Genomic DNA, 23,924 nt, shown 5'->3' with positions numbered 1-23,924 from the left:
GCGACCGCCTCTCTAACCGGAAGCTCTACGTCTTCACTCCGCGTTACTTGACACTGACCATTGAAGGAAAACGGAGCAGAAGAGCGAAACATGGCGACTTCGAACAATCCGCGGAAATTCAGCGAGAAAATCGCTTTACATAACCAGAAGCAGGCGGAGGAGACAGCGGCGTTTGAAGAAGTGATGAAAGACCTGAGCATAACCCGCGCAGCGAGGGTAACGACACCGGTTCTTGCTTGTTTTTTTTTTTTTGTTTGTTTGTTTTTCCCCTCCCTGCTGTCTCTGCTCCGTTTGTTTTCAGCGAGCTGTCAAATAGGCATTAGTAGCGCGGTGGCTGCACGCAGCCAGGGCAGAGGAGGTAAACAATAACAAACGACGCTTCCTGCCAGCTGTAGCCTTTTTTCCCCCGCCAGTGACAGACAGCATAGCCGGGAGGACGAATCGGTCCTGAAGTGTAGATGCGGACTGCAGGGACCCTGTTTCCTAAAAGTTATTGGCTACCAATTTTTGTCCCACGCAAGTGTAAAGCAAAGGGGCGTGCATGCGTATTTGACAGCGCGCGTCCAACATCACGGTTTTCCCGTTTGTTTCGTGCGCTTGGAGAAGCAGTTGCATTAAAGTATATGATCTGATAACACAGAAATGTACGTATTTTTAAAGAAAAATATTAGAAAATCGTGGTGCATATAGGGATTTATGGTGAGGTGTGTGTGTGTGTGTGTGCGCGTGTGCGCGCGCACCGCGGTGAACTTGTGTGACAGGTCCTCAGGCCTGTGCGCGCTGCAACATGAATGACATTTACGCCAAAGATGAAGGCCAGCAGATTATGTGGAATTTAAGCCACATACAGCACAGGCCCGCAGAATAAATCGTATGGAGGCAGGGCTTCAGTGGAGACTGCTGCTGAGTGCAAGCGTGATGGACACACGGACTTACCATTACAGCAAGCATCTCGCACTCTGACTGGCCACAGATTTTCATTGTAGGCGAGCAATCAAAGCTCTTTTCAAGTGCGTGTGTGTGGCTCTTCTAAAAAAGAAGAAAAACAGCAAGTCATTTACTTTAAAGGTAAATGACTTCGTCTAGAGACGGAGTCTCTAGAAAAGCAATTTCAGCATGCTACATTCAGAAAAGCAGAAGTATCATTAACAAAATGTAATAGATGTTGTGGATGCTGGTTCACAGTCACGTAGCAATAGCAGACTACAGTGACATAAACTTCTAAAAATGTTATAAGTTTTTTTTTTTTTAATTTTAAATTGGTCTGCGTCAGGCATTATAAATATGCACTCACCAGACACTTTGTTAAGTACACCTTACTAGTACTGGGTCGGATCCCTTTGGAACTTCCTTAATTTTTCAATTGTCCAATTTTGGTGAGCCTGTGTGAGCTGTAGCCTCAGTTTCCTGTTCTTAGCTGCCAGGAGCGGCACCCAGTGTGGTCTTCTGCTGCTGTAGCCCATGTGCATTCTGGGATGCCCTTCTCCATACCTTGGTTGTGTTACTGTTGGATTCCTCTCAGCTTGAAGCAGTTTGGCCATTCTCCTCTGACCTCTGGCATCAACAAGGCATTTTCACCCAGAGAACTGCCGCTCACTGGATATTTTCTCTTTTTCAGACTGTTCTCTGTAAACTCTAGAGATGGTTGTGTGGGAAAATCCCAGTGGATCAGCAGTTTCTGAAATAGTCAAACCAGTTCCCTTGGTTCCAACAATTATACCACGTTCAAAGTCACTTAAATTGCTTTTCTTCCCTATTCTGATGCTTGGTTTGAACTTCAGCAGGTCATCTTGACCGTGTCTACATAGCAAAATGCAGTGAGTTGCTGCCATGTGATTGGCTGATTAGATATTTGCATTACTGAGCAGCTGAACAGGTGGTGAAGGTGTACAGTGTTAAAAAGTTGGCCTCACTGTGCTCTACCTTTATACATGTTCTTGCCTACAAACTAATTGAATAAATTGTGTCAGAATTCTGACTATTGTTATAGTTGCATGTTTTAGAAGGTATGTCTGGACAGGTTGGCATCCTTTGAATGAAGGCCTGCAGCCTCCTTTTTTTTTGTAGATTTCATGAGGTACACAATCAGTTCTTTGTGTGTTTGGCTGTCAGCAAGATTATGCAAAAACTTGCAAGCTGAATATCATTAAAACTCAGTGGATAGGTGGAGTATGAACAAACCCAATAAACAGAGCAAAGCTGGATCCCCCTTTTTCAAAACTGCTAGATAGGGCAGTGAAACTGGTGGAGGATGCAGTTTTCCAGTCATTAATGGAAAGACAAACATTAGGTAGCTCTTGTCTGAGCCAGAGTTAGATATGCTGGAAGGATGCCTTGGCTTTAGAGTTTCACCCTTTCATAATGTTGCCTCCCTTTACCCTCAAGTCTCACTTTGATTTTTCTTTTGCTCTTCTCGCTGCACATGGCTTGTTGCAGTTTAAATTACATGGACTTCCTACTCTGATGTTACAGTATCTAATCTGTTGCAGCAGAGACGGTGTTCATGTAGTTCAAGAAATATACTCTGAGGTTGGAGGCTTATCAAAATACACCAATGATGCAGGCATAGTAATTGTTATTATTAGATTTTCTGCCCTGCCAACAGTAAGCAGTGGGCTTGCATAAGACAATTTAATTGACTGGATATGGGTTCTCTAATAAGACAATGAAAAAGGGGCTGTTTTGATATAAACACTCCTGTGAGAATTTGAAGGGTTTTCTCTGGAAATTAACACATTCAGGCTCAGCTGATGTTGGATTATCTCTATATTGCTTTGCTTCCACGTTGGCATTCATGTAGTCTTCACACTTAAAAAAAAAAAAAGTCATTAAAATTGACACTTAATTGGCTGTAAATGTTATGGCTTGCAACAAAATTTGCCAGAAAACATAAAATTTTTATTTTTCAATAAATTTGGCATCCTTTTCGTTTAGTGCTAAAATCAGCAAATCTTAATTTTGGCACCTCCGTAAATAGTGCTTTAACGTAAGCACAACAATCACACAATTCTAAGAAAAATGCATAAAAATACCACTGCAGCTGAATATACCTTATCTTGTTTTAGGTGTGTGGGGTGTTAATAGATGATTTTACTATGTTCCTGTCACTGGAGCGTGAACTTGAAATGAGTGAGAAACTCATTTATATCTTTTGTAAATTTCTCATAAATGGTTACTGATCCACCCGATATTGTTCTGCTTGCAGTTACAGTTGCAGAAGACCAAGTATTTGCAGCTGGGACAGAGCCGTGGGCAGTACTACGGAGGATCCTTGCCAAACGTCAATCAGATTGGAAACAGCACTATTGATGTGCCTTTTCAGGTGAAGGATTGCTTATAGTTCCTTTATCTTTCGCGTAACAGCTGAAATACTCTGTAGGTAAATTAAATATATGGCAAAAACATTTAATTTATAACTGTGTGATATAAATAAACACCCCTTTGTTCCCATCTCTATGGGTAAATACTGTAACATGCTGCAGTATTGACTGATCACTTTTTTTAGACATCCTGAGGTTTTTTTTGCCTGCACTAAATATTCTTTGACACAGGAAGACACATACTTTGTGTAAGTCACTTATGTAAGCAGTATATAAACAAAAATAGTACTTTATTTAGAGTAAGGAGTAGAAAGTAGTGTAAGTATCTCTAAATTAGGTTTCTGTATGCTATAGTATGGTTCACTGCAGTCACAAAGCTCTGCCCAGTAAACACTCTGTACACAGTCTTGAGAAAAAAGAAACCAGCAATAACTTTGAAGTTTATATATTGCCGCCCCAGCATAATAACCACGTTCTTAATGCTGTGTCTGTCACACCAAATGTAAATTGTCTGTTTTATGTGGAAGTAGCTGCAGCTTTGTGCGTGAGTTCAGCGCACACGCTAACAAAGTAAACAGGAGCGGGAGGTTTTTGCCTTAAATTGTTTTCAGGAGCATCTTCAAAGGTGGAAGGAACTGCTAACAAAGGATTTGCATTAATTCTTGGAAGAAACATAGAGGGAATGTCAGTCTTCAGTGAAAGCCTTAAAACTGAAAAAGCATAATAGTATTTCTGAATAACAGGTTATATTTTAGTTGGAAAAGAAAAAAGATTGCAAGCTGCTTTTTTAAATAAAAAATTGTCACATTTGTCGTAATGTGTTATTAAAATTTCCACGTTTTGTTAAAGTAACGACCACCTGAAGTTGTGAAAGAAGAATTTTAGACAGTTTTGGTCAGTGCTCGCCGCCCTGCGATGGCTGTGCTGCTTTAAAGTGTCAGTCTGTGTATATGAGAAAGAAGAGCTGCTCCGTGTTTCCTTCTTTCAGCCAGCACTGGAAACAATCCCATGCTTCCAAGGTACATAAGCTTTACATTCAAGACACAAAACGTGTGACATGGGCTAAAAAATTTGCTGGCCATCCATATGGAATGAAATACTAACATAAAACAAGAAAAGGAAAATGTGATGGTTCTTAGTGATAAAAACAGCTTGGTAGTTTTACTTTTTATTTGTCAGTGAAAATAAAAAACCCACAAAAAAGAGCAAACCCGAGAACACACATATGGGAAATTACACACTTTTCTGATTTTCCAGTCTTCCATAGTCCTTTTTTGCCCTGAGCCACTTTGGCTTTCATTCCTGTGCTATGTGCTCAGAAGAGATGTTTATTCTCTGCTGGCCGAGAGCAGTCTAACTGAGGCAAAGTGCTAACTACCTTGGCTGCTGCAGTTCTTTTTGTAGATTAATGACCTCAAAAACTCTCGTGTTATTGTTACACATTCAGCTCTAATAACTGCAGGGTGATGAGGAGCTGGAAGGTGATGTTCACAATTTGACCGTTCATTACAATTTTTTTCTTGTTTTCATTTGTCAGAATTCAGGGCTCGACACGAACAGGGCAACACGACACCACGGATTGGTTGAAAGAGTCTACCGCGACCGGAACCGCATCACATCGCCTCACCGGAAACCCCTGTCTGTAGACAAACACGGGCGCCAGATATCCTTTACCACTGCCTGTTGGTTGGGTGAGGTATTGTTTAATCTCATGCATGGTGCTGGTTTTTATCAGGTTTCTGAGTCTCCTTTTAAATCCAAGTATATGGCTTGGTCAGATATTTCTTTAGGAGCAGTTGGGGGGGGCATTTCTGCTGTCTTTTAGGCAGATTCTTAAGATTTTAGACAGATATTTGAAATGAATCCTACCAGTACATGCACATGCTACAGATTTTTTTTTTAGCCTGTTTGTGCTGTTGCAACACTGATATACTTACTCACACTGAGAAAAGATGTTGTTTATATGCCAAAAATGGGTCAGTTTAACCCATTGCTAGGTGGTTACTAGGCATGTATAGTTCATCTTTTGTGGATACAAATGACAAGTAGTTGTGAAAATAAAATGATAGGACTCTTTCGTAAGGTGTTGTAGGTGCTTGAAGGCTAAAAACAGGTAATTTTAGCCTGTTGCTAGGTGGTTGCCTGGCAACATGGCGGCATCAATATATCATGTAGAATTCAACTTTTGTAGACATAAATTAGATGTTACTGTCTTGAAATAAAAATTATGCAATGCTTTTATAAGGAGCATCAGTGCTAAAAATGGATCATTTTAACCCATTGCTAGGTCGTTGCTAGACAATGTGATGATGTCACAATATCTGATATAGATAAGAACCTTCAGGGGCCTAAGATGAACATGAGTGCCAAGGTTTGGTTGTTCATCTCCTGATGGTCTAGGAGGAGTTGGTGGACAAAGAAACCAACGCACAGACAGACAGCAATTTCACGGACTACAGTGAATAGTCAGTGGATGCAGTTCGGCTGGGATTAACATGATGTCACCAGCTGAATATTAGCATCATGGAGATGTTAATGAAGCACAGTCTGTACACACCCACACAGTTCTGAGAACAGGACTAATTACGTAGCAGAAATGAAAACACCTGTGGGCTTCAATCTCATCACTCGATGATCAGTCAATACAAAAATCTAAACTGGGTTATTGCTTCTTAGGACTTAATACGTGGATAAAAATATATAGATACATTTGTGTTTAAATGCTGCATTATTGTAAAATATATAGTTCATGTATTAAGGTAGTACCTTTCTATCAATCATGCCCTCGTCTCAACCCAGGTTTTGTAGCAGAAGCGCTTCTTGATTTGGTGATTATAGAATCACTAAACTGGTTGTGTGCATATTTGTAGATAATTAAAGTCACATCATGAATGTGTTTGGTAGAAGATCAGCATTGCGCTGGGCTTTTCTTTATTATTTATTAAAAATGAGTTTCACAGGAGAGAGTGCACTGAATCTGCCAAGACTTTCATTCTCCAGCTGTTGTTTCTTAACCTGTGATGTCACATTGACAGCTGTCCATATGGCTCAGTATATCTGTCGCCGCCACCTGATACTAGTTGGAGGAGGTAAGACAGTCTCTGATAATGAAACACTGTCTCAGCAAGGCGCTCTTGCACTTCAATACATTTTTTTTTCCCCATCATGAAGAAGCAGATTCAGATAATAATGAAAGACACATTCAGAGTGGAGCGGGGAAGACTAACACCCTGACTGACTGTGAAATCCTTCTGTATTATCATATATTTAATGATTTACTTTCACTGATTTGTGATCAGGTTGCTCACTGATCAGAATTTGTGAAAACTGTTTTAGCTTGATGTGCAGCACCGTAGCTGAGTGATGTGTTTTCTGTGCTGCTCAGCTAGATTTTTGCTATAGATTGCATTATGTGATTTTTAAATTCTTGTGCTGCAGGACAAACTCTGACTCAGCACTGCATCAGAGCACACTAACTCCTGCCCAGCAGGCCTCCTTCACTGGAGGATCACAGGAGCTGCAGCCAAAACGAGGTACACAAGGTTTCAAAGATATTCTCACAATATAGTGCGAGGGACATGCTCATTAGTGTAGTATATGTCCAATATTAATCAGCTCACTTCATACACTCTCCCTGAGTGAAGTGAGCTGCTCTGCTTTGAATTTGTCCGTTTTTGCTCTTAAATTGGGGGTTTTTTGTATTAGCTGCAGTTGATGGTGTTTGTTTCTTTTGTTTTTGTTGTTGTCGTTGTGATTCTGCTTCATTTTTGTGGGTTTTTTGTTGCTTTCTCCTGATGGCTCAGTGGAGTGCCCTCCAGTGTATGATGAAAGGGTTTGAACGTGGCTTTGAAGGCAAGAGGAGGAAAATTGATTGCTGTGAAGATGGGGTGCATTCAAGTACTCTGTGAATTTCGCTCTTAATGGCCATGTGAGGGGAATTATGTCAATTTTAGAAGCACTTTGGTCAAATTTATATGTATCATCTTGGAGAAATGTTTATGCTTTTACCCAATATTTCCATTCAGTATTCTTTTTTTTTTTACTTTCCTAATGTCACACCTCTTGTCTCGTTTCTTTTTTTGTGTGTTTTATTCTGCTTTTATATGTCCTGAGCTTTTTCTCTCCGCTCTCACAAGTGCTTACTCAAAGGGAATCGTTGAGTTCCTTCTGCTATAATTTTGTAGGATCTTTACCTTACGATACAATATAAAGTGCCTAGAGATGACTATATATGTTGTGACTTGGCACTACATAAATTAAACATTGCACTGACTCACTTGATCACATTAAATTAAGGCAGTTATTATGAGCTCCAGCTTGCTGGACATCTGTAGACCCAAGAGACTGATGAGATTTTTTTTTCTTTTCTTTTCTCCATCTCTGTCCAGTCCTCCTACTCACTGTACCGGGGTCTGAAGCAATTAAACAAGATGTGGATGAAGATGGACAAAAACATAACTGGGACTGCAAAAAAGTAAATCTTCACTCTCGCACAAAATGGTTTTCATTGAATCTCTCAGCGGTCTCACTCTAGCTGTAATTTCCGCCCTTCAGAACATTTCAAGATCCAAGCCCTGCAAAGTTCCCGGAATCCAGTGAGTGTTTCCCTGCTTTTCACGTGCAGAGGTTGTCTAAGGATACATTCCTCTGTAGTCTGAGTAACACATATTCTATATGAATATTTTAGCTTTGGCTTCACTGTTATAACAGTGTTTAAATACAGAAAGGAAACTTCAGTTAGGCATGTATTTACACAAGTCTGATGAATGGGTATGAATAAAACATAGTTTTAAACTGAAAGCATCTGACTGTAGTCAAACATTTTCATTTACACTCTCAACTGCCAGAGGAATAAGAGTGTGGAGCCAAAAGATTTGCAAAAACACCGTGGGCCAAATGCACGAAGTCCAAATATCTCTGGAGTTGTTTGACTTGGGAAACATTTCCAAGTAATCTGCAGAAGCTATCCGGTGTTTGTGGTTTCTGCTATTTCATCATCGAGTGTATTAAGTGTGTAGAGTTTACAGCACCCATCTGTTTTTCTGCAGCATTTTCCCGTCTCCAGAACAGCAGCTGACCACTTTGGTGAAACCGGCAGCCCACAACACTGGCGGCTCTCTTCCTGACTTAACCAACATCCAGTTCCCTCCTCCACTGCCCACCCCACTCGACTCAGACGATGCAGCTGCCGCCTCATTCAGCTCCCAGAACAGCACACGGACTCTGGGTAACACACAAGGTGGTAATAGTGACTCCCTGCTCTGTGCTCTCTGGACATATCTTCCCGAAGTTATGTGCAGGATATGAAAACGCTTTCATTTCAGCATTTGCCACTTGTTTGGTGCTAGTTTGGGTTTTTAAGAAAACTGTTTTCTTGTGCTGGGTAGGAGTGAACACCTCTCAGCCCACAGTAACCATGGAAATGCAGCCTGGGCAGGACAATGTGGTTCCTCTCATCCTGAATGCAGGGGACTCCCACCAGCACCAGAACCTGCAGCTCTCCCCAACATCTCCACCTCTCACTCTCTCCCAGGTACAACCCCGCTTTCTGCCCTGAGCTCAGCTGCTCCCAGAGAATCAATGTAGGCTCATTTTTGTCATGTTTGCGATAATAATATACCCAGGGGGAAAGCATTTTACAGTAACTGACATAGTGTCAGGCTGCAAATATTTAAATAAATGCTTTTTAAGCCTTGTGCTCCCCACAGGCGGCCATTAATGCCATGAACCTTGAGCAGCAGCTGTCCCAGTACGTCTTCTTCAGCCAGCAGCAGCCATCATCCCAGACGCACCCAAACCAACAAGTAAGTTTCTATCCAAAGCCGGCAGCTATGCAAAAGCTTCTGCAGCTGATCTGTGAGAAGAGATCAAAATATAATATGCTCTGTATAATTCAGATGTATGAACGTGCATTTGTTGACAGCTGACAGTTGGTCACTCTGCGCTCACATCGTTAGTTACCTCAGAGCTGAGAGTAGTTTAACTTGATTGCTCCCCGCTTATCACTGCTAAGTCACTTCCTGTGTGTGCGCTCTTAGAATATCTGTCTGTTACCTTAGGTCAGAGAGTAGTTTTGTAATCCCGAAATTTCAGCACAACACAAAACAGTGCCTTCTGCTACACAATGTATGGCTGCCGCTCGCTCCCCCCTCTGTCACTGTCTGACTTTCTTTCTCACTCTCTCACTTTTACCTGTGGCTTCTGGATATCTTTTCATTTTCTTTGCAGTTTTGGTTGCATTTCCTCTCTGTTTTGTTCTTTTCAGCTGCAGCTGTTCCTCAAACTCCACTTTCTACAGAATAACATTTTATTTGTTTGTTATTGGTAGTTGTAAGAATAACTCTTCAGCTGAAGTTAAGCTGTCTGCATTTTGATATTGATGAATTAATTTAGAACAGAAAAAATAAATGTCACAGGCTGTCTGGTTAAAGTGTTCAGTTATAAAAGCCAATCCACATCTTTCAGCCAATCAGAATCCTGTTTTTTCTTTTTTTTTCTTTTGTTTCTCTTTTTGTTTTAGTGGCCATGGTATCTAACTCAGTAAGTTTCACTGAAGAGCAGGATCAGTTGCTGTTGTGAATGAGTGTGCGAGTCCATTCCTTTACAAACGTTTTGCTGCATTGTTGATTTTAGTCTTTTATTTTTTGAGACTGGCTTTGTTGTCTGCTTTCTACTTCATCAGTCCGTCAGTTCCCTAAGCCTTCAAATCTTGGGATTATGGTTATTAATATGAGTACAACTAATCCCAGTCTCCAAGTGTTTCCAACTTCTTCTAATATTTCTGCATTTATGAATGTTTTCATCCTAAGAATGCTCATAAATGTTACCGATCATCTCCGTTTGTTGTGTAAATTTGATCTCATTTGAAACTACAAGGGCACATACCTCGCCCACCCCAAATTTTCTGTGCGCTGATACCATGCTGCAATAGACACCACCCAGTGTCATCACACTCCATCAGATTCAGCTGTATTTTGGCATTAGTTGCACCCTATAATTTCAGCGTTCTGGATCATTAGGTCCTGAATCCCTCTTCGAACAAACTTTGCTATATGACCGAACTTATGGTCATGTTGCATCCTTGCATCCTGGATTGTGTCTTATCTTCATGTGGATATTGTGCCTACCTCACAATGGTAAAGAATCCTTTAAAAAGTTCCTGGGTCCAGATCTTGATCCAGATTACCACCAAAATTGAATCAGCTGTTCGTTGTCCCACCCCAACGACTCTGGAAATTTTCATTGAAATCTGCTCATCATTTTCCTGCTGACAGACAGACAGACAAATGTGGGTGAGGCAACTTTATCTTTATGTAAAATGTAATCAAACATGTATCCTAACAAATTGGTTGCAAATATTGCATGTTGTGACAGATTGCATTCGCCTTAGTCGTGGCTCTGTAATCATGAAGTACAGACTGTGCAGTGCAGTTTTTCAGAACAGCTGCAAAAAATTTAGTAATTTCAGACATTCATGTTTAACCGAAATTAAAATGTATTTTTTATTTATTTTTTAGATCAATAGAATATGTGACTTTGGTCAGACTTTAAGACAAACTGAATGTTTGTCTGCAGCTGTTAGTGCTTTTTAATTGGATTGACAGCATCCAGATGAGGCAGATTGTGAATGAGTCAGTAAGAGTAAAAAGAAGACCCCCCCCCTCCCCCCAGATATACTGCATTAAATGAAGATGATGTATTTTGACTCGCATTATAATTTTCAGCTTACTTTAACTTACTTACTTTTAATCATAAAAGGGGTAGGCCTTTAAAAAAAAATCATGATTTTAGGCTGTTTCATAAAGATATTAATGGACCAAAAACAGAAGCAGGATACAGACCTCTCTCACCTCTCTTTATTGTTGAGAGATTCATTGATATAGAATTACAGACGAACCTTAGCACATTTACATTAGCAGCAGTTCATAAATTAATTATTTGACCATGTGCCTGTTATGATTTCATCAGTCACCAGTATTTGGTATAGCTGGAAGAGATGTTTGCAAACCCTTTGAAATTACTAGTGTTTCTGCTTTTATTTCATTTACTTTGATTAAATTTTGAGCAGCTTCCCATTCATGGCACCATCTGACTAAGCTAATAACACACCAAGAGTTGTACTTTCTACATCTTTATTGAGCATACTGAGAAATCATCAGAGGCTGGAAAAATAAGTGCCTCTCTGTGCTAATTACTTTTTCCAAAGCCGTTTGGATTCAGGTGTTCTGATTATGAAGATGGGACTAGAAGTGTGGGTTTTAGAGGTTGTGCTTAGAAAGAAAGTAATTCAAAGTCTGCTTTTCTAGAAACCATGACTCAGTCACAACAGCTTTCTCGCTAGGGTTTTTGCACAAAGCTGTTAACACATTTCTAAGAATCTGGGTGTTCATCAGTCCACAGTGAAATAAACAGAGGAAGCTAATGACTTTCACTGCTGGGATCACAACAAGAGCACAAAGATGCAATCCTGAAGGAGGTGAAAACAACTCAAGGCTAACAGCAAAACACCTGCAGCGATCTTTCTGACTCGCTACAGTCTTTGTGTCTCCTTAGAGAAGGGTTAGGGTTCCACAGCACTCCTGGAACAGCAATGATATGTTTGGAGGGGAAAAGGCACTAGATACCAAAAAATAAAACCCTAGCTCAACTGTTCAGGATAAAAATATCATGATTTGGGGCTGATTTGCTGCCCCAGGGTCTGGACATATTGCTGTCATTGAGGAAACAATGAGTGAAAAAAAAATTTTTTTCAAGACATTTTACAGGAGGATGTCAGGGTAGCAGTCCATGTGTATGGTCAGGTCAGACTCTTGACCTTTACCTAACTGACATCTAGTAGCATCACCTAAAAAGGTCTATAAAATCAAGACAATCCAGAAATATCAATGAACTTCAACATATTTGTGGGAGGAATTATCCAAAACTCTCGTCATCATTATACACTGGCCTCCCGCTCAAATCCCTCCATAAGCTTCAAATGGATCAAAATTCAGGGGCTCGCATTATTACCAAAACCCCCCCTCATTTCACTGTATCACCCCAGTCCTACAGCAACTCCACTGGCTTCCAGTTAAATTCCAAATTCAATTCAAAACGATTCTGTATAGATTCAAGGCCATTCACAACCTAGCCCCTACCTATCAATCGGATCTTCTTGTCATCGCCTCCTCCTCCCACTTCCTTTGTTCTTGCTCTTCCACCTGCCTTACTGTACCCCCTGCCCGCCTCAGCACCATTGGAACAGAACTTTTTTCTGCTCCGCTCCACGACTGTGGAACTCTCTCCCTGTCTTCAAATCATGACTCAAAACTCAGCTGTTTGATAGCCTTCTCACTTTAGCTCCTAGGTCATTTTAACTTAATTTCTTATTCTGTGCTTTTATATGATTGTTGGTTTTTATCTCTGTAAAGTGTCCTTGGGTGTTTTGAAAGGTGCTTACAAATAAGTTATTATTATTATTATTCCCCATTTTATTAATAATGAATGTTTTTCTTGAAACTTTATATGTATTTTTTTTTTTATCTTGGCATGAACTTTATAATGTAGACAAGAGTGACAAATAAAAATACAGTAAACAGTATAATAAACACAAATTAAACAAAATATATAAAACTCTAAAATGTAAGGTCCTAAAAAAACATAGTATAGTATAAACATAGTATAAAAGATTTGTAGCCTTTTATGTGATTTTTATGTTTCCCTATCTGCTAACATAATAAAATAAGATATGAACATAATGTTTGTGTGATAAGCCAGCATTAAAATTATACAGTGGTGCTGGCAGATTACATATCTATTTATGAGTCCACTGCTTATTTTCCAGCAGGCGGGTCTGGTCCAGCTGCCGTCCTCAGTGAACTCCTGCTCCCCGTCAGACAACCAGGCGTCCACACAAACCAACATGACCATCGACATGAACGCGGTGAGCAGTTTGTGTCTCACTGATTTGTTGTAACAACAACCCAGTGATGACTTGGCTTTGATTCTCCTTGGCTGGTTCCCAGTTTTCCTGAAGAACTGATTTCAGATGGTGTTAACGTGTTGGGCTCAGGGTTTCGCACACTGCCATGTTGAAGTAATCAAAATTGACATAGCAGAAATTCAGCTGTGACGTGAAATTTTCCCAGAGTGTGTTTTGTGACAGAAAAATGAAAATGATACTGTGTGTAAAGTGTGTGTCCATTTATTTAAACTATGAAACAAAAACACAATTTACAGTCCTACAACTAATTATTTTTTTTTTCTGCAAATTTTAAGTCCAAAAATCACTAAAGCACTTTTTTTTTTTTTTTAAATGCACAAAGAGATTCGCAAAACATCAGTGAATCTAAAAGCTTCTGTAAGGCGCCGCTTGGCCTTCAGATCTTGGCTCTCGCTGCTCTACTTCTGTTGCGATGGGAATGTGTTTGGATTGCTGCAGAAATGAAGTGGCCTACATTCTCTTCATCTCCGTAAAAGACTGTGCAGCGCGAGGTCACGGAAAACACAGGGGAAGCTCGCTAGGACTGGATCTTAGTCAGGAGGGCTTGTTAATAAACTACTAATAAGAAAATACTTGATAATTTTACAGCCACAGTAAGATGATGAAAAATATCACCACCTTTAATTTTCAGCCGAGTTCAAACATGCTTACTCGACACCGCTGACCAAGTCATGGTTTTATAGCTGTATCCAAAGACCTTGAACTCCTTTTACGACCCTCGTCTTATGCTACCATTATTTTCTTCTAATAGTTTAGGAATTTCAAGGTTTGAACTCCTTGTTGACCTTTAAGCTATTACACATTATCAGCCTCTTGTGATACACTTTTAAATCTTAATTACTTGATAGTGTGCCTGTTATTTACTTGCATGGTTTTATAGTACTTTTTTATTTCGTTCAACAGAACAAGAGATAGCAGAGTGGGTTTTCCCTGGTCATTACTTTTAAAATATTCATTTGCTTAGGCTCAGTTGCCAGCAATATTCTCTCTAATTAATCCCCTGTAGTTTTCAGTGTTTATCACACCTCTTTTTTTCTTTTTTTTGGTACTACTGCACTGACATCCATGGTGCTAACTTTCCCTGGACATATTGTGATTATTCTAATGTCATTTCAGTGTTAGCTACCAGTATGTAGGGATAGCTGACACGTTTAACCAAAGCTTCGGTAGGAGAAGGTTTGCACAAAACAAATGAGGAGGTAAACACAAAAAAACAGCCTCCAGTGTGAATAACTCAAATGTATCCTCTTGTATCAGGCCTCCTCCCTTCAACAGTACCGCAGTAGGGTTGGATCCTCTGCCAATCAATCTCCAACCTCTCCCGTCTCCAATCAAGGCTTCTCACCCGGAGGCTCGCCTCAAGTAAGGGCGTGTGGACTGAATGAGCTGCTGGCTCACTTTGTATAAGCATCACCGTCCCTTGCATCGTAGTTCTGTGGTTATCTCTGCTGAGTAGGACTCCGTGTAGCTTTTTCGTGTTGATACAGATCTGGGCAAAAAATAAATAAATTAAAAAAAAAACTCCAGTATGGCATTTAGCACCTTAACAAGAAAGATAAAATCAAAGCATTTTTTTTTCCTTAAAGTTAATTGTATTGTAATTATTTACCTATTTACAGTTACTTGCTGTGTTTTTTTTTTGTTTTTTTTTAAGGCCAAGAAAGAATAAACAGTTGCAGTGATAAGACGATGAGCCAGTAATCAGATGCAACACAGTGCACCCTCTTACAGTTGACATTTTAATGTGGAACAGCAGGAAATTCAGGGGTTTCTTCAAATCTGAGTCTACCAGCATACACAACACCCTCACTAATGTTACGAATCACTGCTGTGTTTTCCATGATTGACATGATCAAAGGAAGTGAAACTGCGCAATGAAGGAAATACTCTGAGAGAAAGTTGTCTCGTATGTACTTGAAGTTAATATACACATGGAAAATTTACGTTTTTTTTTTTTTTTTTTAAAGGTTCATTGTATTCAAGATCTGAATGATCATATTAAGCGCTGACAAACTGTGGAGCCTGAGTAGCTCTTGTTTTGCCCAGATCTGACCACCAGTCACTTTAAACACTTAGTGTCATTGATGTGTTGTGATGTAGCCTTGTCCCTGACCTTCCTCCTCTGCTGCTTTTTGTGGTATTTGCATCGTAACTCCAGCGTTTCCCTCCTAGTCTTGCTTATTAGACTGTGAACTGGAGTTTTTATTTTCCATGTTTGTCAGATCTCTGTGTTTATTGTGGGTTTGCACCAGCATGGGGAATTGGGTGAGCATTAATCCCCTTCAAATCATGTTTGAGGAGAAGCTGCTGATCATTTCTATGGTTTAATCTCCGCAAACTGAACCTTGCAGGGCAGTGCATAAAGATAAACTAAACACACCCAAGGTAAACATGGATTAGGCTTGTTGGTGATGTGTGTCAGGCTCAGTAAAAGCATTTCAGATTTGCAAAAGGTGGTACTGCTAATCTGTTAATCATGTACTTCTAAGTGTTTTTTAATGTACTGTTAAGTGTGTTTCTGGAAATATTGTCTTGAATTACACATTTAAATGTACCACCTAGTGTTCAAAACATATAGTGCCTTTTACTAGCCTAAAGATTGAAGTCATATTTTCAAAAAGCATTTGGATCTACTGAATTTTAAATGCGCCCTTGTGTGTTTTGAGATGCAGAGAAAGAGAAATGTGGTGAGTGATGGAGGTGATTCATGCTGTGTGTGCATTTCTATCTGTTTGTCCTGCTGTTTGCTTTCTCAACTCGGGTCTTTCCAGAGCTGAAGAGGCTCACTCGTAGTCCTGAGGTTATCCACGGGTTAAACCACAACTGACGGTCCGTGTGCTCTTGTTATCCTGCTCTGCCCTGTGGGGACATCTGCAGATAATGTGGTTTTGAACTAGGAGGGGCACGGGCTAAGGATATGATCCAATTACTTATACATTAAGAGGCCACGATGAAACGGGGAGAATTCCTGCTGCTGGTTCAATGAGGACATTCAAATGAGGAATTTCAAGAGAATTAGGTTGCGCTGGATGAGTCAGTGGTGGGGAGAACAAAGTCACAGAGGGGATTATATTTTCAGTGATTTCCTTAATTTTAATGTGCATTACTTTCTGTTTGGTTTGTGTTCATTAAAACACCAAGGCCAGAAGGCAGCAGGGGAAGCTCGTGTGTAAAAGGATTCTTTTTCAAGTAAGGCTTCCCGTTGGTTATCCTTGGGTAGCTGATTTTGGGCATTTCACAGGTTTCCATTTAAATGCATTATATGTAAATTTCATTTATCATATACTATATTTATTTACATATATGCACATTACAAAAAATCTTTTTTGCAGGTTTTTAATAAATTCCCTGCTATTAAAATTTATCCTGGAAATAGGAATTCCAAGCAACCTATGCTAACAGAAAGCGCAGGCTGTCACACAAATGTAAAAAAAGCTACGAGTGTGAAGACTATAAAGATTTTGGCCATTGAATCTGATGGCTTAGACCTCTTGTGGTTTATGAATATGTTTACTGCTTGTAAGCTGTTAGTCATTCATCGGTACACAACATTTTACCATGGTGTCTGAAATAACTACACTGGTACTGTGTCATTCACATACAAAACACTAAAAGTGTTGGCATATGCAAAAGGGCTGTGAATTTGTACACTTAACTAAAAAAAAAAAAAAAAAATCACATTTCCAGATGTTGTGAGATGTTGCAGTGTTCCAGCTGCTTTGACTGTCATTTTGCATATCCCGTGTTTTATGTTAAATGTATTATGTCTGGAGCCTCGATGAAGTATATGCTCATATTGGTGGTCCGCACTGATCATTTTTACCTGTGCCTAAATAAACAGGTCTCTGCTTGTCTGTTGTTGCAGCATAACGCCATCCTGGGCAGCGTGTTTGCAGACTTCTACGACCAGCAGCTGCCTTCCATTCAGGCCAGTGCTCTTTCACAACAGGTATGGGCTCTGACTGTTTACCTTTCCCTTACTTCAGGGACTTCACCGATATGGCTGAAAAAGCAAATGGTTACTGCATTATTTCTTTCTTTTGCGATTGCCAGTTGGAGCAGTTCAACATGATGGAGACCCCCATCAGCTCTGACAGCCTGTACAATCAGAACTCCACCCTCAACTACTCCCAGGCTCTTATGATGGGTTTGACTGGCCATTGCAACCCTCAGGACTCGCAACAGCTGGGCTACAGTAGCCATGGCAACATCCCCAACATCATTCTCACAGGTGCTGTTTCAACACTTCATACGGCTTCTCGCGTCATGCTGCAAGAGGCCCGTTAAAGTGTAGAACTGTAAGATCCAAAAGCAGAGAAAAGCTCGTGATGGCTTGTGACAAAAACTGAACAGTAAAAACTTCACAAAGATTTGGTTGATTTTTGAATTTTGACCTGATAATAAAAGATGAAAAGTCACCAAAGTTATAACAAGCGAATGGAACTTAATATTGACGCTCACCTGACACACCATCACTAGAACAATCCCTCTAACGCTGCTCGATATGCTGCACGGAAGTATAACTAATCTGCATATAGATCCAAAGATAACCACCCTCTTGAGTTTTGCCTTTAGTGGTTTTTAAAATTAGCCCTGTTAATAATTTGCATTTCACTTAAATATGTAATTAAGATGCCAAGATGTCCTCTAAGTTATCAAATCATAACCCACACTCCTCTGTATTCTTCTTTTGTTGCCATTGAAGTCTTCTCTAATTTTAGACTTCCTTCTCTCCCTCAGAAACCTCACACAGATGAATAGTATTTGTTTTTTAATTGTTGTCTTGCCACAGTGAGTGGAGAGTCTCCACCCAGCCTGCCCAAGGACCTGACTGGCTCGCTGCCCACGGATGTCAGCTTTGATGTGGACTCTCACTTCCCGCTGGATGATCTGAAAATCGACCCGCTGACGCTCGATGCCTGCACATGCTCAATGACCCGGACATGGTCCTCGCTGACCCCGCCACAGAGGACGCATTTCGCCTTGACCGGCTTGTAACAAACGCAGCAGGTGTGACAGGTGTGTGAACACTGCTACCTTTAGTGGAGGGTCTCTGAGGAGAAGATATGTAGAATGGGCTGATCTCGTCCGGGCAGAGCATCAACTCCACCTCAACCAGCTCAGTCGACTCCCACAAATGAGCTTTTAAAATGTTTTTGAAGACTGCTGCCAGCTTCCCTTTCACACGACGAAGCGGTACAGTATGAATCACGTTAATGGTTCTGTCACTACCTTTTGCGATTGAGTTACGATTTAGATTATATACCTAGTGTTTATTTGAGGAAGCTTAATGAAATTACGAGGGCCGAATTCTCCGCAGAGCGAACCCGTAATAAATCACACTATAGCGCTCACACGCCTGTTAACATAGAGTAGCTTGATGACTCAGAGGAAACACCTGTTGAGTTTAACCTCCCTCTGTGCCAATGGAAGCCCCGGTGAGGCGATTAGTCATCCTTTTTCAAGCTAATTTATTTTTAGGGAATGCTGAGTTTTGATTTTTATCATAGTCAATAGCGGTCATCAGTTATGCATGAAATCACTAATCACTGTGCATACTTGTTTTGCCTTAATAGCTTTGACATTTTGGTTTTCATGCAAAGATGACTATTATGTATTATGGGAGGGGGGCATTTTAATTATCGAGTAATTTTTACAGTTTTACATACAGGTGGTTCGGCCGACATAGTCCGCTGTTGTGTTGTCACTACCATATCATTTTTCATCTTCATTTATCACATCCAAACGGATAAATGAGGGAATATGAACCAGATGTTTACAGGCTTGATTTGTTTTATATTTTACATGTACAGAATGTGAATTCGAGTTTGCGTAATGGTATCTATGCAAAACTACAGCGATCGATTTAGGACTGTAAAATGAAACGAACCCTTATACACAGGACGCCAGCGTGCAGGATTCTTCGAGGACGCGCAGCGACGGTGCCGCGTTACTGTTGAAACGCTTTCCTTTCTTTCAGACTAGCGAGGTGTAGAGAGAGGAAATAAAGACACACCGAGTGTGGCACACAGTAGAAACTCTCTGGATTACTCCCAAAGATGTGACCTCAGCGTAGTTGAAATATATATATAAATGTATATTTTTCCAGACAATTGAACTGCCTCTATACTAGAACAGCATTGTTGATACAAAGAGAATGTATTTAGGTCACATCTGTACAGTTGTGTTGTTGCCATCTTGCCATCCTCATTGCCTCTCATTGCAGCTAGCCTTTGTGTCCTTCAGGGCCAAAATATCTTCTCCCTGATATTTCTTCTCCCCTGAAAGCAGGTATGACAGCGACTCTGCATATCTGTTTTTCTCATATTGCTCGTGTGGCCGGCGCCCTTTATGAGTTTGTTCCGTGTCTCTCTGGTTTTGTACTTGTATGCTTTCGTGCTTTAAAATCCTTCAGTGAAAGCAGCGTGTGTTTCAGTAGATGGGTGCTTTGAATTCCTTCAGAAATGTGTCTCATTATTGCACTTTATGCATTTATTTAAAACACTGATTTCTCAGAGTATATGTACCAAACCCCCAACCCTGTGACTGTTATGTGCACTGGACCTGTCTGTCCTGTCTTTGATTAAAATTGCCTTCTTGTTAAAAAAAAAAAAAAAAAAAAAAAAAGGTTAAAAACATTTCTAGTTATTTTTGAAAACGTATATTCAAATAGTCTATTTAAGAGAGCTGAGTTATTACTCAGTCAGTTAGTATTTTGTTATACTGTTACACTTTTTTTTTTTTTCCCCCTAAATTTTGCACACGGGTGTGTCGGTCATGTCTCTGCAGCTCTGACTGCACGTTTGATTAAAGAAAACCAAATGATGCTGGAAAATGTTTGAAATGAATTATCAATTAGCAAAAAAAAAAAAAAAATGGTTCAAGTTACAAAAATAGCGAGTGCATTAGACAGTTGCAGTATGTGTTATTGTAATACTGTGCCAGATGGGATGAGTCAGTCTCTGAAAAGCATTTTGCAGAATTAATATTGTAATTCGTTGCAGGTAAAATAACATGTAAAATGCTCATAAAAATGCATATAAATTCATATCCAGGACACTACATATACACTATTCCACACTATGAAAATGGCTGTTATGTTGTTGAAACATTGTCTGTCGATGTGTGTCAAGGACCTCCTGTGCCAGCATATTTACTGTCACACAACGCAACACAAAACTATGATTGAATCCGTTACAATTAAGTTGTTAAGCTCTAATATTTATTTTCCTTAAAAAAACACACACACACACACAAAACTTTAATGTTTGAGATGCATCATCTTTGTCAGTGATGCAGAGCTTAAGTTATCACTGGGGGAAAGTGGTGGTGGGGGTGTGTGGGTTTTTGTTTTTTTCCTATTTTAATAATTTTGTGACTGCACGAATCTCCTTAAGTGTTTTCTCCTTATGGCGTGGCTTTTATTTATTTTTTGAAGGGTTAGGTCTGCTTTGTTTGTCTGAGCAGTGTGGTTTTCTTTCCTTGTTTGCTAAACTCGTCCTTTGTCTCTTTTTTAATTCTGCATCATGTATAGGCTATGTAACTGCTAAGTGAAGCCTGAAGCATCAGATATGTGGTAATAAGCCTTTCATGCACATGTAGAAGCTGTTGTTTGGTACTGTGTTTTCTACTGCAATATCCAGTATGCGCTTTTCCGTGGAACACCCACAGAGTTCAATTATGTCATGGTAAATCTATAGACTAGCTTTGTATATTGCTGTATGGTAGGAGCAATGTTTTTCGTGCTTTATGTGATATGATGTCAAAGTAAGAAAATGCACTGAGAAATACTGTGCTGCAGTATGTCATTGTGGCTCTATATTCTCTGCTGGACCTCTAGACTTTATAGTGAGCCTGACATCTTTGTGGGTTCTTTTTGTTGTTTGTTTTGTTACTTTTTGTGCTCATGTAGATAGCGCTGACTGATGTGTCACCTGTTACTGTCACCTTTTTATGCAGCAACGTTCAGGTATCCATTGGTATCGCACCAGTGTTTACAAAGACAAGAGTTTACAGCAAAGCAAAGTTTGTTTTCCTCTACCTTTAAAATGTTTCAGCTGAGTTAAATAGTGTATCTGGATAACAGACTACATGCATATGAACCACTTGCAGTGTAGATTAGCAAAAACAGGTTTGCGGTTTCAACAGTCAATCAGTAATGTAATTTCAGCAGTTGGACAGTAATTTCAATATTGTTATTTATTATTGTATGTTATACTATGACATTTCTTTTGGACCTCGTCCGTATGCATTTCAAGGCCTGGAAGCACTTTTAATTTACTTGACAAACTTTAATTCTGCAAGAATTCCACTTCCTATTCCACTTTAGATTATTTAGATTTTATTGGTCTTTGTTTCAAAGCAAATTTGTCATCAGCACTGTATTTTTTTCTCTCCTCCTTTTAGTTTAAAATCAACAGTTGAACCAAAGTTTAAAAAAAAAAACAAAACAGCCATAAGTGAGAGAATAGATTTTATCTTTTAAGCTGTTATAAAACATCCTCTTTTTTTTCCCCTCAAAATATTCTATTGTGGTTTAAAATTATTTTACTTACTACTACTGATTTCTGCAGTGTAACTCAAAGGGCACCTGTTATGCTTTTCCTTTTTGGTCATATATATGCTGTCAGAATGGTGGACACACATAGTAAACAAGACCAACCTCAGGCTTCAGACTACCCTAAATGCTTAGTTTTTTTTCTACTCTTGGCTCTATATGATGTCACTGAGAGTGGGTATTCCTATATGGTCAACTCTTTTTCAGTAGTACCCGCTCAGCTTGACTCGACTTGGGTTTAGGGTTTTCCATTAGGTGATAATACCTGATACCAGGTACTTTTCAGTACCTAATCAGGTGTGGTTCCAAGCGAGCTCAGTCACACAGACTGCCACTGATTGGCCAGGCAGTAGCGTCACTAGATAAGTCATGAGAGCGACTCCTTCACAAGAATCAAACCTGCGACTTTTGAAACCTGGGCAACAAGGGAAATGGCGACACATGCCTAGAGATCATTTGGCGACTGCAGTTGCTGTGAGATCCCAGTCATGCAGGCCTAAAGACCGATCAATGTATTTCCCAACCGGTTTGGCGAGTGGTTGCTTGCCATCGCTTGGTGAAACTGGCTGGAGAGAGGTATACAATGCTACTTTTGGCTGCTGCTTTATTCACAAGGGGTTGCCATAGCGGGTAGCTCTGCATGTTTGATTGGCATATTTCTTTTTACACCAGATGCCCTTCTTGATACAACCCCAAAGGGATTTGTGTCCTCCTGGGAACAAACCATGAATCTTGCATTTATTACATGACAGGTATATGATGCTGCACTGAAAACCTTGTGATTGCTTTGGTCAGCTTGCTCCTGTCTCCCGTAGTTTGTATGGGAAACACCAACAACTCACTGAGCAGAAGAGAAATTGTGAAGAGTGGCAACGCAAACTTGGGCACCCTGAGTGGCTCAATGTGGAGCAGGCGACACATGTATATGCCGCGTCGTGGTACGGGCGGCGTCAGTTTGTGTCCCGGCCTGTCACCAGTTTGCCTGCGTGTCTTCCCCTGTATCTTACCCCATTTCCTCTACTGCCAACAAACAGCAACTGTGGTCAAGAGTGCAACGCAAACTAGAAATGGAGTCCGTTCATCTTCAAAGTAAAAGTTTAATCTTTTGAAATGTCTTAATTTCAGTGTTAAGGGACAACTTTTACTTGTTTGCGTCATGCTTTTCATGACTGCTTGGTGGTTGGTTAGTTGGTTAATTGGCGAGCGTTTGTAGACAAGTGGGCATCTGCCATGTAAACTGCGGATGACCGCAGTGACCAAAGCATTTAAAGCAAAGGTTTTTGGTGCAGCACCCTGTTTACCACTAATTTAATCCAGCAGCAGCCAGCAACCATTTGTCAGCCAGTTGGAGAACACATTTTTTCCCTCTTGGTTAGAAGTTGCCAGCTGGTCTCTAGTCCTGTGTGACTAAGGCCTGCAACAAACCACTCTGAGTTTGAGCACAGAAGCCCCATCTACCTGTTGTTCAAACCTTCCAGATGTGAGGGGCAGCCATTCAATAGGCTTAAAGGGAGAGGAGCTAAAACAGCTTATTTCAGATGAAAGATGAACTGAGAGGCTGCACCAAGACCCTGTATGAGATAAGAGAGGAATATTCTGTACTGTGACTCCTGCAAGGCTACTCTGTATAGAGCTGGAAATGAGCATAACAGGTCCTCTTTAAGAAATAACTGATATATCCTGTCCACTAGATGAAAAATCTATTTTCTGCATGATGCCGAATTTCAAAATATCTTAACATATTGTATTTTGCTTTAAATATTTAGTTTTGCCTTTGTTTTATAAATTTGTGGTGAAATAGTATTTTGTACTAAAAAAAAAAAAAAATGAGACATGACATATACACAACAAGAAATAATATGAATAAGAAATACCACGTACAACTACTGTACTGTCAGACTATATTTATAGATATATGTAGATTGGCTCTGTGACACAAGATGTTAAAACACAAGCTGAATCAGGAAGATGAAATGGAGTCATGGTCATGTATAGTCAGCTATAAATCCTTTGTGTGCATTCTGAGGACAGCCCAGTGCCGGTTCAAGCCTCATACAATGGCAGC

At 40.1% G+C, this 23,924-nt stretch overlaps 1 protein-coding gene across 1 annotated transcript; it reads left to right on the top strand.

Annotated features, from left to right (window-relative positions):
* Positions 1–71: 71 nt before the first annotated feature.
* crtc1a (CREB regulated transcription coactivator 1a) lies at positions 72–23,726 on the top strand. Its single transcript, XM_030751786.1, is given in 16 exon segments — positions 72–216; positions 3,206–3,322; positions 4,858–4,983; positions 6,348–6,409; positions 6,759–6,853; positions 7,709–7,794; positions 7,875–7,915; positions 8,369–8,559; positions 8,708–8,853; positions 9,029–9,124; positions 13,144–13,242; positions 14,560–14,664; positions 17,168–17,251; positions 17,356–17,533; positions 18,095–18,217; positions 18,220–23,726. Coding segments are annotated over 16 exon segments (1,785 nt in total). The 5' UTR covers positions 72–90; the 3' UTR covers positions 18,330–23,726.
* Positions 23,727–23,924: the final 198 nt, after the last annotated feature.

Source organism: Archocentrus centrarchus, chromosome 17 (assembly GCF_007364275.1).
Source record: "Archocentrus centrarchus isolate MPI-CPG fArcCen1 chromosome 17, fArcCen1, whole genome shotgun sequence".
Lineage (NCBI taxonomy): Eukaryota > Metazoa > Chordata > Actinopteri > Cichliformes > Cichlidae > Archocentrus > Archocentrus centrarchus.
This window is presented reverse-complemented; position numbering and strand designations above follow the sequence as displayed.